Genomic DNA, 14,857 nt, shown 5'->3' on the forward strand with positions numbered 1-14,857 from the left:
GTAAAGTGAATGCCAATATATCATTAATTGTTTTGCCCTTCTCCTTTTTATCCAGTCCAACCATGTGTAGTCCTCACACACACACACATCTTATGGACCTATGTCCTAAGCCAGGGGTCTTCAACAGGGGGTCCGGGACCCCTAGGGGGTCCTCAGAGTTACTACAGGGGGTCCGCCAAATCTTTGTGTCATATTGTTTTTTTGTTTTTTTTACCTTAAACATTTGAACCCTAGCATCCTTTTTTCTGAGGAGAACTTTAGCCAAAAATAGCCGATCTACAAGCTCACAACGCCTCGCGCTGCGAGGCGTTGTGAGCTTGTAGATCGGCTATTTTTGGCAAAGAGGTATAGGTGTAGAGGGAAAAAAGAGCAGACCAAGTGAACAAAAAAGGTTTACTCTAAAACACAATTTTATAAAATATAGAGGGGGTCCCTCCCTGCTTCATCTCTCATCTATACGATATGTAGTGGGGGTCCCTGCTTCATCTCTCTCTCAGCTAGGGGGTCCCTGGTTCATCTCTCTCTCAGCTAGGGGGTCCCTGCTTCATCTCTCTCTCAGCTAGGGGGTCCCTGCTTCATCTCTCTCTCAGCTAAGGGGTCCCTGCTTCATCTCTCTATCAGCTAGGGGGTCCCCACTTCATCTCTTTTCTCAGCTAGGGGGTCCCTGCTTCATCTCTCTCTCAGCTAGGGGGTCCCTGCTTCATCTCTCATCTATACAATATGTAGTGGGGGTCCCTGCCTCATCTCTCTCTCAGCTAGGGGGTCCCTGCTTCATCTCTTTTCTCAGCTAGGGGGTCCTTGGCCTGAAAACGTTGAAGACCCCTGCTCTAAGCTGCCAAATAGCAGAGTAATTGTTTTACAATAGTACCCGCACACAGAGAGGGCATGTGAGGTGGTGGTTGGTGTTTCACCACCTCACACAGAGAGGGCATGTGTGAGGTGGTGGTTGGTGTTTCACTATTTTACAGCTGAAGCAGGTGTCCTGGTACATGTCTAATAAAATGGTGGTTTCATTAAAGGGATATTTCACTCGCAAAATGACTTTTTTTCATATGGATTAGTCACCCCATGGAGACTTGAATTCATGGATATTGTTTTGCCAATAATGTGATGACCAGCGGACCGGTAGGCAGCGGTTCTCCTTTGTGTCTCCTACCGGAACCGCCGCCGGTCATCAAAAGTCTCCATGGGGTGACTAATCTAAAAAATAAAAAAAAGGTATTTTTTTGGGTGAACTATCCCTTTAATCATGATCACATCCGGAGTATCAGGAGAGCTCTCAACCACACACACACACACACACACACACACACACACACACACACACACACACACACACACACACACACACACACACACACACACACACACACACACACACACACACACACACACCTTTTCAACATTTTAGGACACAGTGATAATTAATGCCATTTTGAAATATTTTGGACACTTTTAACCGTAAACCTAAGCCGAAAAATAGCAGATCTACAAGCTCACGGCGTGTGACATCGCCACACAACTAAGTATAACATATAAGTATAAAAGAACACACACACACACAAACACACACACAAACACACACACACACACAGATGCACGTGCGCACACGCGCGCGCACACACACACACACACACACACACACACTGCAGCATCCTGACACAACCCCCGGACGTTACCATTGGTCCGTCTCCTCCTCCTCCTCCTCCTCCTCCTCCTCCTCCTCCTCCTCTCTCTCTCATCCTCCTCCTCTCCTCCGCCTGGTTCTCCTGCACCTCCCCATCTTCCTCCTCCTCCTCTTCCTCCTCCTCTTCCACTCCTCCTCTGGTGTAGGGGAGTCTCTGGTACATGTAGCTCTCTCCCATAGCGCGCTCGCTCTCTCTCTCTCTCTCTCTCTCTCTCTCTCTCTCTCTCTCTCTCTCTCTCTTCAACCTAGATTCTGCTCCTCTCTCTCTCTCTCTCTCTCTCTCTGGTTAGCGTTGTTGTGTTAGCCTCTCTATTTTGGAGGAGGTGTCTTTAGCTCTCTCTCTCTCTCTGTGTGTGTGTGTGTGTGTGTGTGTGTGTGTGTGTGTGTGTGTGTGTGTGTGTGTGTGTGTGTGTGTGTGTGTGTTAATCTCTGCTCAGCTCCTGTGACCTTCTTGCCTCACACCCACTCACACACACACACACACTCATACACACAGACACACAGACTCATACACAGATTACACACATACACTTATGCACACTTATTTGACACCGTCCTCTGAACGGTCTGCTATGAGGCTAGCTATAAGCTCAGCTTCTCTCTCTCTCTCTCTCTGCTGACTCATTACTTCACGCGGTACAGGACACCTCCACACCCCCCACCTCCTCTACGGTTTCTCCCTCTCTCTGTCTTTCTGTCCCTATATCTCTCTCTGTCTTTCTGTCTCTCTGTCTCCCACTCTCAGCATCTCTCTCTCTCTCTCTCTGCTATTCAGTTGTTCTCTCTCTCTCTCTCTCTCTCTCAATCCTAGCCTACTGTCTTATGTTAAATAATTCAGCATCTCCAGTGAGGGGAGGGGAAGGGGGAGGGGTGAGAGAGAGAGAGAGAGAGAGAGAGAGAGAGAGAGAGAGAGAGAGAGAGAGAGAGAGAGAGAGAGAGAGAGACAGACAGACAGACAGACAGACAGACAGACAGACAGACAGACAGACAGACAGAGTAAGAGAAGGGGAGAGAGGGAGTAGAAAAAGAGGGGAGGGTGCTACCGTCATCATCAAACCAAAACAGGTAACCATGACAACACAGGAAAAAGAGAGAGAAAGAGAGAGAGACATTGAGAGAGAGAGACAGAGAGAGAGAGGGAGATAGAGAGAAATAGAGAGAGAAGGGGGGGTAATGTGTCGTGCGTGCATGTTTGCGCACACTCGCGTGCGTGCGTGCGTGTGTGTGTGTGTAGTGTGTGTGTGTGTGTGTGTGTGTGTGTGTGTGTGTGTGTGTGTGTGTGTGTGTGTGTGTGTGTGTGTGTGTGTGTGTGTGTGTGTGTGTGTGTGTGTGTGTGTGTGTGTGTGTGTGTGTGTGTGTGTAGTGTGTGTGTGTGTGTGTGTAGTGTGTGTGTGTGTGCATGCGTGGCCTAAATGAGTAGTGCTTTAATTTCTCACTGTTCTATTGAGGCCGTGGCTATAAATACAGGACGCTACATTAAGGTGATAATATATTCTCTGACACAACTCTTAGGCTGTAGTTGCATGCCAGTGTCATACACAGACCGGAAAATTGCCGATCTATAAGCTCACAACACGTCACAGCACGTCAACGCATTGTGTGCTTGTAGATCTGCAATTATTTCGGCTTCAGGCGTACGGTTAAAAGTTAACAGTGGCGAAATGTATTAAAAATAGCATTCATAAAATCACTTGTAATTGTTGTAGTAATATATAGTGTGCGTGCGTGCGTGCGTGCGTGCGTGCGTGCGTGCGTGCGTGCGTGCGTGCGTGCGTGCGTGCGTGCGTGCGTACGTGCGTGCGTGCGGCCTAGGGCACACGTTGGTTGTGAGGGGCCTTCAAAAGGCCAGCCTCTCCAAAAGGAGGGCCAAACAGTTAGCAAGGTACTGCTCCATATCAGCTGTTATAGAGCATCGCAGTTCCCGCCCACTTCCTGGTTTTTCCTGGTGCCGGAAGGAAAAACTCAATGCATTTTTCCCATTGACATTTCCAAAAATATTTATATCAATTAATTTAAGCCTAGAATCAAGCCATCCAGGGTCCTGGTGAATCATGACCATAAAACATTTTTTTTTTTTATTATATGATATACTATATTTAATAAATACCCTTTGTTTTGCCGTTTTCAACAACAAAAAAATCACAGAATCAAACGTTTTATGGTCATGATTTTGGTCATGATTTTATGGCTTGATTCTAGGCTTAAATTAATTGATATAAATATTTTTGGAAATGTCAATGGGAAAAATGCATTGAGTATTTTGCGGTGGAACCCGGAAGGGGCGGGAACTGCGATGCTCTATAGGAAGCCGCTCAATGTGGAGGAGGCGTTGTTTCCTTTACCCATGATTGTTGTCCGCTGTGTTCGACAAGTATGCCAACATTATTGTATGTAACAATGTTCTGCCTTATATGCACTTTGTAACTGACTGTTTTCCCATTATCTGAATGCACTGGCAGTGTTTATGTCCTTTGTACACTCTTGTACTTCTGTTTATGTGGACATAAATAAATATTTCAAATGTGTCATCACAGCGTCACACTTCACACACCTGCCACTCAGGCAGTTCTGTCGGTAACATATGTTTCCATTTCATACGGTACACTTTATGTCTTTGACTTGTCTTTGCACCGAACCCCCAAGTCTGTCTCCACCAATTCCCTTATAGTCTAAGGCAGTGGTTCTCAACAGGTGGTCCGGGGGTCTTTGGGTGGTTACCAGGGGGTCCCCAGCGAAATTAGTCACAATCATTTTAACCACTTAGCTTTGGCTATTCAAAAATAGCAGATCTACAAGCTCATAGCGCGGCACCGAGTGCCGCGCTATGAGCTTGTAGATCTGCAATTTTTTAGAAAAATCTTGAAAATGTGTGCATATCTTTGAATATATATATTTTTAAAGCAAATATTTTAACTCAAATCTTTGCTCCTGGGGGTCCCTGGCACAAAACATTTTCAGATGGGGGTCCGCGGCCAAATATTTATCAATTTAGGGGTCCTTGGCATGAAAAAGCTTGAAACCCACTGGTCTGAGGGTCTTCAATGTGTTTCAGTGTAAGGACCCCCTTAGCTGAGAGAGAGATGAAGCAGGGACCCCCTCCCCTCCCCACTACATATTGTATAATATTGTGTTGTAGAATAAACTTTTTCATAGATTTCATAGCTTCTTGTTGGACAGAATTGTCATCAGTGTTTTTTGTCTGTTTGTTCAAAGCTTATATTTTCTGTTAATATGTTGGCTTCATGTTAAAGTGTATTTTCAGACATTTAAACCGTAAACCCTCAATACTTATGTAAACTGGACCTTAGGCTTTGTACTTGGTCTGCTCTTTTTTCCCCCTCTACACAAAATCTCCCTAACGAAAATAGCAGATCTTCAAGCTCATAACGTGTTGCGGTGGGACACGTTGTTGTGAGCTTGTAGATCTGCTATTTTCCGCAAATGTTTCCCACAGAATAAAGACACTAGGGTTTAAATTGTAAAAAAAAAAACACTTAGTTTTACTCGGTTCCACAGATACATATTGTGAAAATAGATCTACAAGCTCACAACGCCTCGCTCCGTCTGAAATGAGCGTGAATCCAACATACACTGATGACAGCGCCGTCTAATAAGTCTGTGAGATCTATGAAAAAAGTTGAATGTGCAACACAATTATATTGGTGGGGGGTCCCTCCTTCAGCTCTGTCTCAGCTAAGGGGTCCTTGGGCTGAAAAACTTTGAAGACCCCCTGGTGTCCAGCCCTGTATAGTGGTGGAAAAAGTACTCAAATGTTTTACTTAAGTAAAAGTATCAATACTGCAATGTAGAAGTATACTCTGTTACAAGTAAAAGTCCAGAATTCAAAATTTACTTGAGTAAAAGTACAAAAGTATTGGTATCAAAATGTACTTAAAGTACCAAAAGTAAAAGTACAAACATGTTTGAAAATAGCCGATCTACAAGCTCACAACGCGTCGCATCGCGACACGTTGTGAGCTTGTAGATCGGCTATTTTCAAATAGCCTATAGGTATAAAATAGGGCTAAAGTGGTTAATGTATGTTTTATAATGTAATAATTTATATCTGAAAAGTAACTAAAGTTTTCAAATAATTGTAGTGGAGTAAAAGTACAATATTTGCCTCTGAGATGTAGTGGAGTAGAAGTAAAAGTATTGGAAATTGGAAATACTCAAGTAAAGTACAAATACCTGATAATTGTACTTAAGTAAATTTACTTAGTTACTTTCCACCACTGAGTATGACCCCTTACCGTGTCCAGCCCTGGTCCTGGATGACGGACTGATGCCTCAGCTGGGAGTGACATGTGTCACTAAGGGGGGGGGGGGGGGTCACCTGGAAGAGGACATGGACTCACAGACCCCCAACCACCTAGAGAGAGAGAGAGAGAGGGAGAGAGAGAGAGAGAGAGAGAGAGAGAGAGAGAGAGGGAGAGGGAGAGGGAGAGGGAGAGGGAGAGGGAGAGAGAGAGAGAGAGAGAGAGAGAGAGAGAGAGAGAGAGAGGGAGAGGGAGAGGGAGAGGGAGAGAGAGAGAGAGAGAGAGAGAGGAGAGTCTAAGATCAGAAAGGTGGCGCGGTGTGCCATTTGAAAATAGCAGATCTACAAGCTCACATAACAGTACAATATTTATTTGCGTAGAAGTAAAAAGAAGTAAAAAGTACGGAAAAATGGACATACTACTGTAAATCAAACATTCCTCAAAAGTGTACTTAAGTACAGTACCTGAGTAAATGTACTTAGTTACTTTTTACACCACTGAGTATCATAGTCCAGTCTGTCTACTTTATACTGTAAGCTTACAACACGTCTAGCTGGCGGTTGAAACGACAACACATACATTTAATGTTATATAGGCTACTATAGACATTACATGAATAGTTATAATAGATCTAAATAATGTGCACAAAGCCCCAGAGGGATTTATGTCGCATATATTCTCTGTCATGTGGCAAAAGCTTCCAAGTATCATAATCTACATAGATAGCAGATAGATAGATAGCCCTGATACATGACTGTCATCTGTCACGACAGTCATGGATAAACTTCAACCTGGTGTTTGCACTTCCTCCATTTAGGTCCATATACATCTATATAAACGTTCATATTTCAAATATAAAGTGTTTACCTTATGGCCACGGATATTTAAATTCTTTACGGGCCCTAAAAAGTACCCGTATTTTCAGTATTATTCAATAAAAAGCATTTTTATCCGAACGGTGGCCATTTTATCCGTATTTTTTCCAATATGCTTTCAACTGCCTGACCCTATCGGTCGGGAGGTGTATTGCACTCCTTTGACAAATTATAACTATGAGAAAATGGCCACCAATCGGATTCAAATGCTTTTTATTGAACAATACGGAATATAAAAGGTACTTCTGAGAGCCCGTACATAATTGTAACATCCGTGGCCATGAGGTCAGCACTTTATATTTGAAATATGAACGTTTATGTAGATGTACGGAGCAGGAAGAGAGAAAGCGCAAACACCAGGTTGAAGTTCATCCATGACGGTCGTGAGAGACGACCGCCGTGAGACAGACACCTATAGCGTCCAACAGCCACGTGACTGAAAGGGGAAACATAACGGATTGAGGATAAAACTGGACACATAATTAATAACTGACCTTATGGAGACATCATGGGTCTGGATGGAAATAACGTTCAATATCCTCCTCTTGTCTCGTTTAATGTGAATGAATGACAGCCTAATGAAGACACTCTGTCTGTCTAACGGGAAATAAGGCTTCAATATATGTATATATAATATGTATATGTGTATCTATATAATATGTATATGTATATGTATATATTTAATACATATTAATGAAGCCACTGAGTCTCAGTGGGTAAAATAAGGTTTGCATTGAGCTGTTTATTCCAGAGAGCTTCTCTCTCAGTGCGCCTGTCAGGATTAGAATAAGGAGCGTCACTGGTGGGTAGCCTCATAGCCTTAAAGCGCACGTTGTATTTACTTAAAGGTAAAAGTATCAATACCATCATGTAGAAATACTCTGTTACTTACAGGTAGAAGTCCGGATTTCAAAATGTACTTGAGTAAAAGCACAAAAGGTATTGATATCAAAATGTACTTAAAGTATCAATTAAGTAAAAGTGCTCATTATGCAGAATATGTCCCATTTCACAAGTTTTGCAAATTTATGAAATGTAAACAAATCTTTTGAAAATAGCAGATCTACAAGCTCACAACGCGCCACGCATTGAGCTTGTAGATCGGCTATTTTCAAATGGCCGAAATGTATATGGCTGAAGTGCCGTTAATGTATGTTTTGTTGTAATAATAATCAAAATCTACAATGTAACTAGTAACTAAAGTTTTCAAATAATTGTAGTGGAGTATAAGTACAATATTTGCCTCTGAGATGTAGCGGAGTAGAAGTAAAAGTACTGAACATAGGAAATCCCTGTATATTAATAAGTAGGCTACATTCCTACTACAAACATCACATCAAAATGATATATATATTTCCACACGTTAATAATGGATATAATATCATTCTGTACAAATCAAATCACACTATTAATTATAAACCGTTCTATTGATTGTGCTGAATATTTATTAGGCTATAGTGCCCTCTGGAGGCCACTGACAATAACCACACGGAAAAACAAGGATCTTGCCAAGCTAAAGGGTTTATTATCATCATTATTATTATTATAGCAGAAGAACATGTGAAAGTAAAGATGAAAGAAGAGAAAGTCATCCTTGTGATGAATATTGACTCATTAATGAACATTACAGTAACAGTAGCTTCATGAATGACAGAAATGTGCTGTTCTCCAAATTGTCATCCAAATAATATAAATGTTGACTATATGAAAAGGGGTTCCAAAATAATCTGCCTGTTGTAAATAAGATCTACTCTAGAGTAGTATTAAAGCACATATTACATTTGAAACATTTCCAATATCATCTTCTTGTTTGGGAGTTTTGCTGAAATGGAGAAATTCATTCCAAACTACAATATCAACCATTGGGGGAAGAAATGTGACTTATATCCTCTAATAAAATAAAATGTAGCATTTTACTTTTTGCTAACTTTACTAACACTTATACAATTGTAGAATTCCGAGATTGGGATCAGCAGTATTTATTACTTTCTTTGAAAAATTATATAATAATTTGACATAACTTTAGTTTTTTTAAAGCCCTATAATAAACGTAGTGATAAGGAACACAGTAACATGCAGTGAGACATACATGGTGAACATGCAACTATAATGTGTGAATGTGATGTAACAGTCATATTCTGAGGAGTCCATACGTACAGTACAACAATAAACCAGCTTCCTTTAGCTCAGTGGGTTCTCAAGGCCGTAACCCCCCAAAATAATCATATTTGAACTGGGGACCCCCCAAAAAAATTATCATATTTTAACTGTGGACCCCCAAAATAATCATATTTTAACTGTGGACCCCCAAAATAATCATATTTTAACTGGGGACCCCCCACCCTAACAAGAACTTGGAATGTGGGAGTTGAGGCATTACATTTAGTTTGACTTTGTTCCATAGATAAATATTGCGAAAATATCAGATCTACAAGCTCACAACGCCTTGCAACTCGAGGCGTTGTGGGCTTTTAGATCTGATATTTTAAAATGTTTTGTCTCTTATATTATTTGACAATTTGGCCAATGTTTGACCAGCTTTTATAGTATAATTTGTTGATTACTTTTGTTTGTGTTGAGGTATTAAAACATGTAGTGAAATTGTCACTTAACTGTCATCTGGGGACCTGGCATGACATGAAAAAGTGTGAGAACCACTGTTCTACAGTACTTAGGAGGAGGATACAGGACCATATTAGACCATATTTCCTGTTACAGTACCTAGACGTAAACAGACGTCTGAATGCAGGCGTTCTCGCCAGAAGTAACAACAAAACAAAACCCTCCTCACAATGTGATTGTGGTGAGTTATGAACAGTACAGCGTGTATGAAAAAGGAGAATAGTCAGCACAAGCAAAAAAACTAAAAAAACAACCAAATCTAAGTCATAATAATAACCCACATAACGCATGTGTTGCTGCTGGAGAGAAAGACAAATAAATATGTTAAACAAAATAGAAATAAATAACTCTGGGAAAACTCTGTTCCCGATAAGTTGTTCCACCCTTCAGTGAAATATGGGAGACACTGCACCCGATACACACTTTACACATGTAGCCACACACACACACACACACACACTCACACACACACACACACACACACACACCTCAGTTTGTTTCAAGGCGGTATTGTTAAAGGACAGATTTGCCTGCAGAATAATAATGCCTTAAAGCAGGATAGGGAAATTTTTTTTTACAATGGCTACAACTACAAATAAACTAAATAACAAAAATAAAACATTCACACACACATACACTGGTAGGCAAAAACTACCATCACTTCTTTGACATTATGGAAGACACTGCTCCCGATAATAGGCTTGAGGATTATGGAAGGCACTGCTCCCGATAATAATTTAACAACAAACAACAAATAGAAAAACCTCTTTCTCTCTCTCTCTCTCTCCACTCAGACAAGCGACCAATGCTGCCAGCTGTGACATACTAAAGCCTATACAGCTTGTGCTCTAACCACGCCCCGCTTCTGTGACGCACACGGAGCTGCCTCTCGCCTACAACAACTGCGGGCATTTTTTTGGGGGGGGGGCGATAAAGTGTAGTTTTTGACCGCGACGGAGGCGCACCGTCTCAAGTGAACTTGACCCACGAGAGGCGCCGCCGAGTGTGCTAAAGCGAGCGAGTCGCCGTGTCGAACGTTGCAAAGTTCACTATGAGTGGCCCCAACTGCCACTCATAGTGGCTACTGGCCAATCACAGCGCGTCCTTGCACAAGCGGTATATAGACTAATCCACAGACGCGCTGCCTGTAGCTGCCTGTAGGCGGCCATTGCTGCGGTGTCGCGTCCGCGGAGCATTGACACCGCAGCAATGGCTGCGCGCAGGGCAGCGCTCCGTGGATTCGTGTATAGGTTTTTGGGATCACGCCTCCCAGCTAGCAGGAGGGGCGTGGCCAAGCTGGCCGACGCCCCTTGTGGGGGAAAACCCAGCGGACCGTCTGATTCTGATGACTTATGACAGTGGTTATCAAACTTTTTTAAATTTTATAATTTCAAGCACCACCAAAACTCTGAGAGTGAACAAATGGAACCAAATGGACCCGTAAGCAAAGTCATAACGTATGCACACACACTCTCTCTCTCTCTTGGTCAGCAGTGTTGTGCTACCTACTACCTCTGCTGAGGAAATACAACATAAATGCATTACATTTAAAACAGAATAAACAATAAATAACTCTGGGAAAACTCTGTTCCCGATAAGTTGTTCCACCCTTCAGTGAAATATGGGAGACTCTGCCCCCGATACACACTTTACAGCTGTAGCCATCAAAAGGATTCCCACTTTTTAAAACCGGACCACAAATATTGTGCTCGTCTCGTCTGTAAAAATGTGTCATTTCGTGAAATCACACTGTACCAGTTTTTGACTGTGTGTGTGTGTAACACGCAGTCCTATAGACAGCCCTCGATAAAGGGGCGTGCACTTCCGTATTTACACCCCCCCCCCCAAGGAAAGGGGGCGTGGTCGTGGAAAAGAGGCACGCCTTTAAAAAAAAGGCTTAAGGCCAGTGCTATACTTCTGTAACGCCACTAGATGGAAGCAGAGAGCCTAGTGGATCACAGGTCATGTTTCATGTAATCTGTGTCATGCACATACACTGACACAGTTGGATATGTTTATATCCAATTAATTATTGTTTTTCTATGGCGTTCAAAAGAATGACTAACTGCGGAATAGCGGCGGGCCAAATGCACAAACAAAAAAGGGGGAATTTGACAATGGCTACAACTGCAAAAACAAAAAATAAAATGCAAGCAATCTCACACACACACACACACACACACACACGTCACATACACTGGTAGGCAAAAACTACCATCACTTCTTGTCATTATGGAAGGCACTGCTCCCGATAATTTGTCATAACAAAAACAAAAAAAACACCAAAACTTCCAACATAGTGACTGTGCAACATAAATGGCTTTTGGGACGTTTTGTGTCGCCAAACATAATGTAGCACAAATATCCTGTGTCGGTCAAAAGGCTCGACGCCACTTTTTTTTGAAGTGCATGTCACTGTCGACTCCTTTCTTTATCGTTTAAATCGATTCTGTATTCATTTTGTTGAGGCACGGTTTCCCCATAGCCACCGGTTTCTCGTAAAGTTTGTCATTTCAATTATTCTCCGCCCATCAGGCTAATTTATTGATGTGTTTTACAGGCCAGAAGAAGAAGAACCAGTGGTTCTTAAACTTTATCATTTCAAGGACCATCATATCTCTGAGAGTGTAACTCTCAGAGTTACTCAAAGCCTAGGAATGGACGTTGTAATGAAAGCTCATACAACGTGAAAAAGGCGCCGTGTCTGGCTGTAGCAGATGCTGCCACGTTGAGAACAACAAGTAGGAGACGGTATAACCGTCATAAGTAATGGAAGGCACTGCTCCCGATAACTTTGTATAAAAAACAAACAGAATATTATGGCGTTTCATAGCGGACACTGCCACTGATAAAACTATATTATGGCGTTTCATAGCGGACACTGCCACTGATAAAACTATATTATGGCGTTTCATAGTGGACACTGCCACTGATAAAACTATATTATGGCGTTTCATAGTGGACACTGCCACTGATAAAACTATCATTAAAGTATAAATATAAATAAGGGTTCTCAGAGCCAGAGGTCACAGCCAGGCTCTGGTCGGGGGGGGGGTGGGGGTGGGGGGGTGGGGGGGGGTTAGTGCAGCAAGGAGACAAGAGAAAACGTTGACAGCAGGGCTCCAGTTTTATAGCCTGGCATTGTCCAGACTGATAACGTCAGTCTGGCCTTCGGCCCAATAGGGAGCGAGTATGAGAAATCAGAAAATGATTTTGATGCTTTTAACTGTTCGTACGGACAGCAGTTGAAACACAGTCACTGATTGGCCCGCTAATTTTCTGATTTCTCATACTCGCTCCCTATTGGGCCGAAGTCCAGACTGATACCGGGGGAGGAACGTGAGACCTCCGATTGACAGCCTGTGCTTAAAGGACAACTTTGGTTTTTTACAACCAAGGTTTATGTTTTAGATTGTAATTAAAGTAAATACAAGATGAGTGTTAAAAAAATATATATTTACTGCTTTCTATAGTTTTAGCAATTTTCGCGATTTTTTTTACAGTGGGCGGGGGCATTCTGTCCGGTGGCTAAATATGTCTTTTTTTACACAATAACCCAGCGTTTTCTTTATTATTATTTACAGTAGCTCTTCTAGCCCCCAATAACTCACATCTGGCCATCAAAGACCACGGGACCTTTTTTAATGTGTAAAAAATACATATTTAGCCACCGGACAGAATGCCCCCGCCCACTGTAAAAAATATCCAAAAAATTGCTAAAACTATAGAAAGCAGTAAATTAAAAAAAAATAACACTCAACATTTATTTACTTTAATTACAAGCTAAAATATAAACCTTGGTTGTAAAAAACCAAAGTTGTCCTTTAAGTGCTATTATTGGACTTCTTCCCGCTCACAGGAGAAACGCCCTAAAAACAAAACAAAAAAACATGTATGTCACTGTTCCCCTGGTGTCTCTCTCTCTCTCTCTCTCTCTCTCTCTCTCTCTCTCTCTCAGTGGTCCTCGTGGAGGTCTCTCTCTCTCTCTCTCTCTCTCAGTGCTCCTGGTGGAGGTCTCTCTCTCTCTCTCTCTCTCTTAGTGGTCCTCGTGGAGGTCTCTCTCTCTCTCTCTCTCTCAGTGGTCCTCGTGGAGGTCTCTCTCTCTCTCTCTCTCTCTTAGTGGTCCTCGTGGAGGTCTCTCTCTCTCTCTCTCTCTCTTAGTGGTCCTCGTGGAGGTCTCTCTCTCTCTCTCTCTCTCTTAGTGGTCCTCGTGGAGGTCTCTCTCTCTCTCTCTCTCTCTCAGTGGTCCTGGTGGAGGTCCCAGATGTCCCCCCCCATGGCGTGGGCACAGCCCTGCAGGGTCCAGGTGGCCAGGGCCAGCTGGGTGCGGAGCTGCTCCAGGTGGTCCGTGGTGGGGGGGGTGGTGGGGGGGGGGGGTCTGGGCGATGGCCTCCAGGGTGTGGGGGCCGCGGCCGAAGAACAGGTGGCGGAACGGCGTGTCTTTGGGCGACACGTACGGAGAGAGGAGGCCGTGCTCCACCTGGGGAGGGGAGAGGGGGGGGGGGGGAGAGGGGGGGGGGGGCATGGGGGTGTGAGGGTTAGAGTTTTGACATTTTGACAGCATTGATTTAGTTTAGTCGTAGTCTTTTGAATAAAATTTCATTTCGTTTTAGTCATATTTCTTTTGGCAAATTTGAGCAGGATGGGAAATGATACATTCATCTACCACAAAGATAACAATGTATTTCCTTTGTGCAAGTAGACATATTCTTCTTCTGTTTCGTTTTTCACTTCTGTTATTACGAGTACTGAACAGTACTGTTCAGTACTGAACAGTACTGAACAGTACTGAACAGTACTGTTCAGTACTGTTCAGTACTGAACAGTACTGAACAGTAATGAACAGTACTGAACAGTACTGAACAGTACTGTTCAGTACTGAACAGTACTGAACAGTACTGTTCAGTACTGTTCAGTACTGAACAGTACTGAACTGAACAGTACTGTTCAGTACTGTTCAGTACTGTTCAGTACTGAACAGTACTGTTCAGTACTGTTCAGTACTGTACTGGTATGGATGTTTGTGGTGTTCCAAATGTACACGAAGGTCAGACTGAAGAAGTCCTTTGTCCATCAGTCTACTTTGAGGCTTCATATAGAGTCTGGACATGGGGGGTAGGCTGAGAGGTGGACAAGGGGGGTAGGCTGAGAGGTGGACAGGGGGGTAGGCTGAGAGGTGGACATGGGGGGTAGGCTGAGAGGTGGACAAGGGGGGTAGGCTGAGAGGTGGACAGGGGGGTAGGCTGAGAGGTGGACATGGGGGGTAGGCTGAGAGGTGGACAAGGGGGGTAGGCTGAGAGGTGGACAGGGGGGTAGGCTGAGAGGTGGACATGGGGGGTAGGCTGAGAGGTGGACAAGGGGGGTAGGCTGAGAGGTGGACAAGGGGGGTAGGCTGAGAGGTGGACATGGTGGGT

General features: G+C 43.2%; 1 protein-coding gene and 1 pseudogene across 2 annotated transcripts in view; both read right to left on the reverse strand.

Annotated features, from left to right (window-relative positions):
• Positions 1 to 1,865, reverse strand: part of tnk2a (tyrosine kinase, non-receptor, 2a) — a gene marked incomplete at both ends in the record, with an annotated part of 47,542 nt that extends 45,677 nt beyond the window's left edge. Inside the window, one exon of the mRNA XM_080418312.1 lies at positions 1,776 to 1,865. Coding sequence (XP_080274438.1) covers positions 1,776 to 1,865 — 90 coding nt within the window. The remainder of the gene's footprint in view (positions 1 to 1,775) is intronic.
• A 6,459-nt stretch (positions 1,866 to 8,324) lies between these two features.
• The window catches only part of LOC308077289 (transferrin receptor protein 1-like), a 42,645-nt pseudogene continuing 36,112 nt past the window's right edge, over positions 8,325 to 14,857 (reverse strand). The window contains exon 18 of the transcript XR_013935028.1: positions 8,325 to 13,923. The product of XR_013935028.1 is annotated as a transferrin receptor protein 1-like (transcript). The remainder of the gene's footprint in view (positions 13,924 to 14,857) is intronic.

The sequence above is a fragment of the Gymnoscopelus braueri genome (assembly GCF_963280865.1).
Source record: "Gymnoscopelus braueri genome assembly, chromosome: 21".
Lineage (NCBI taxonomy): Eukaryota > Metazoa > Chordata > Actinopteri > Myctophiformes > Myctophidae > Gymnoscopelus > Gymnoscopelus braueri.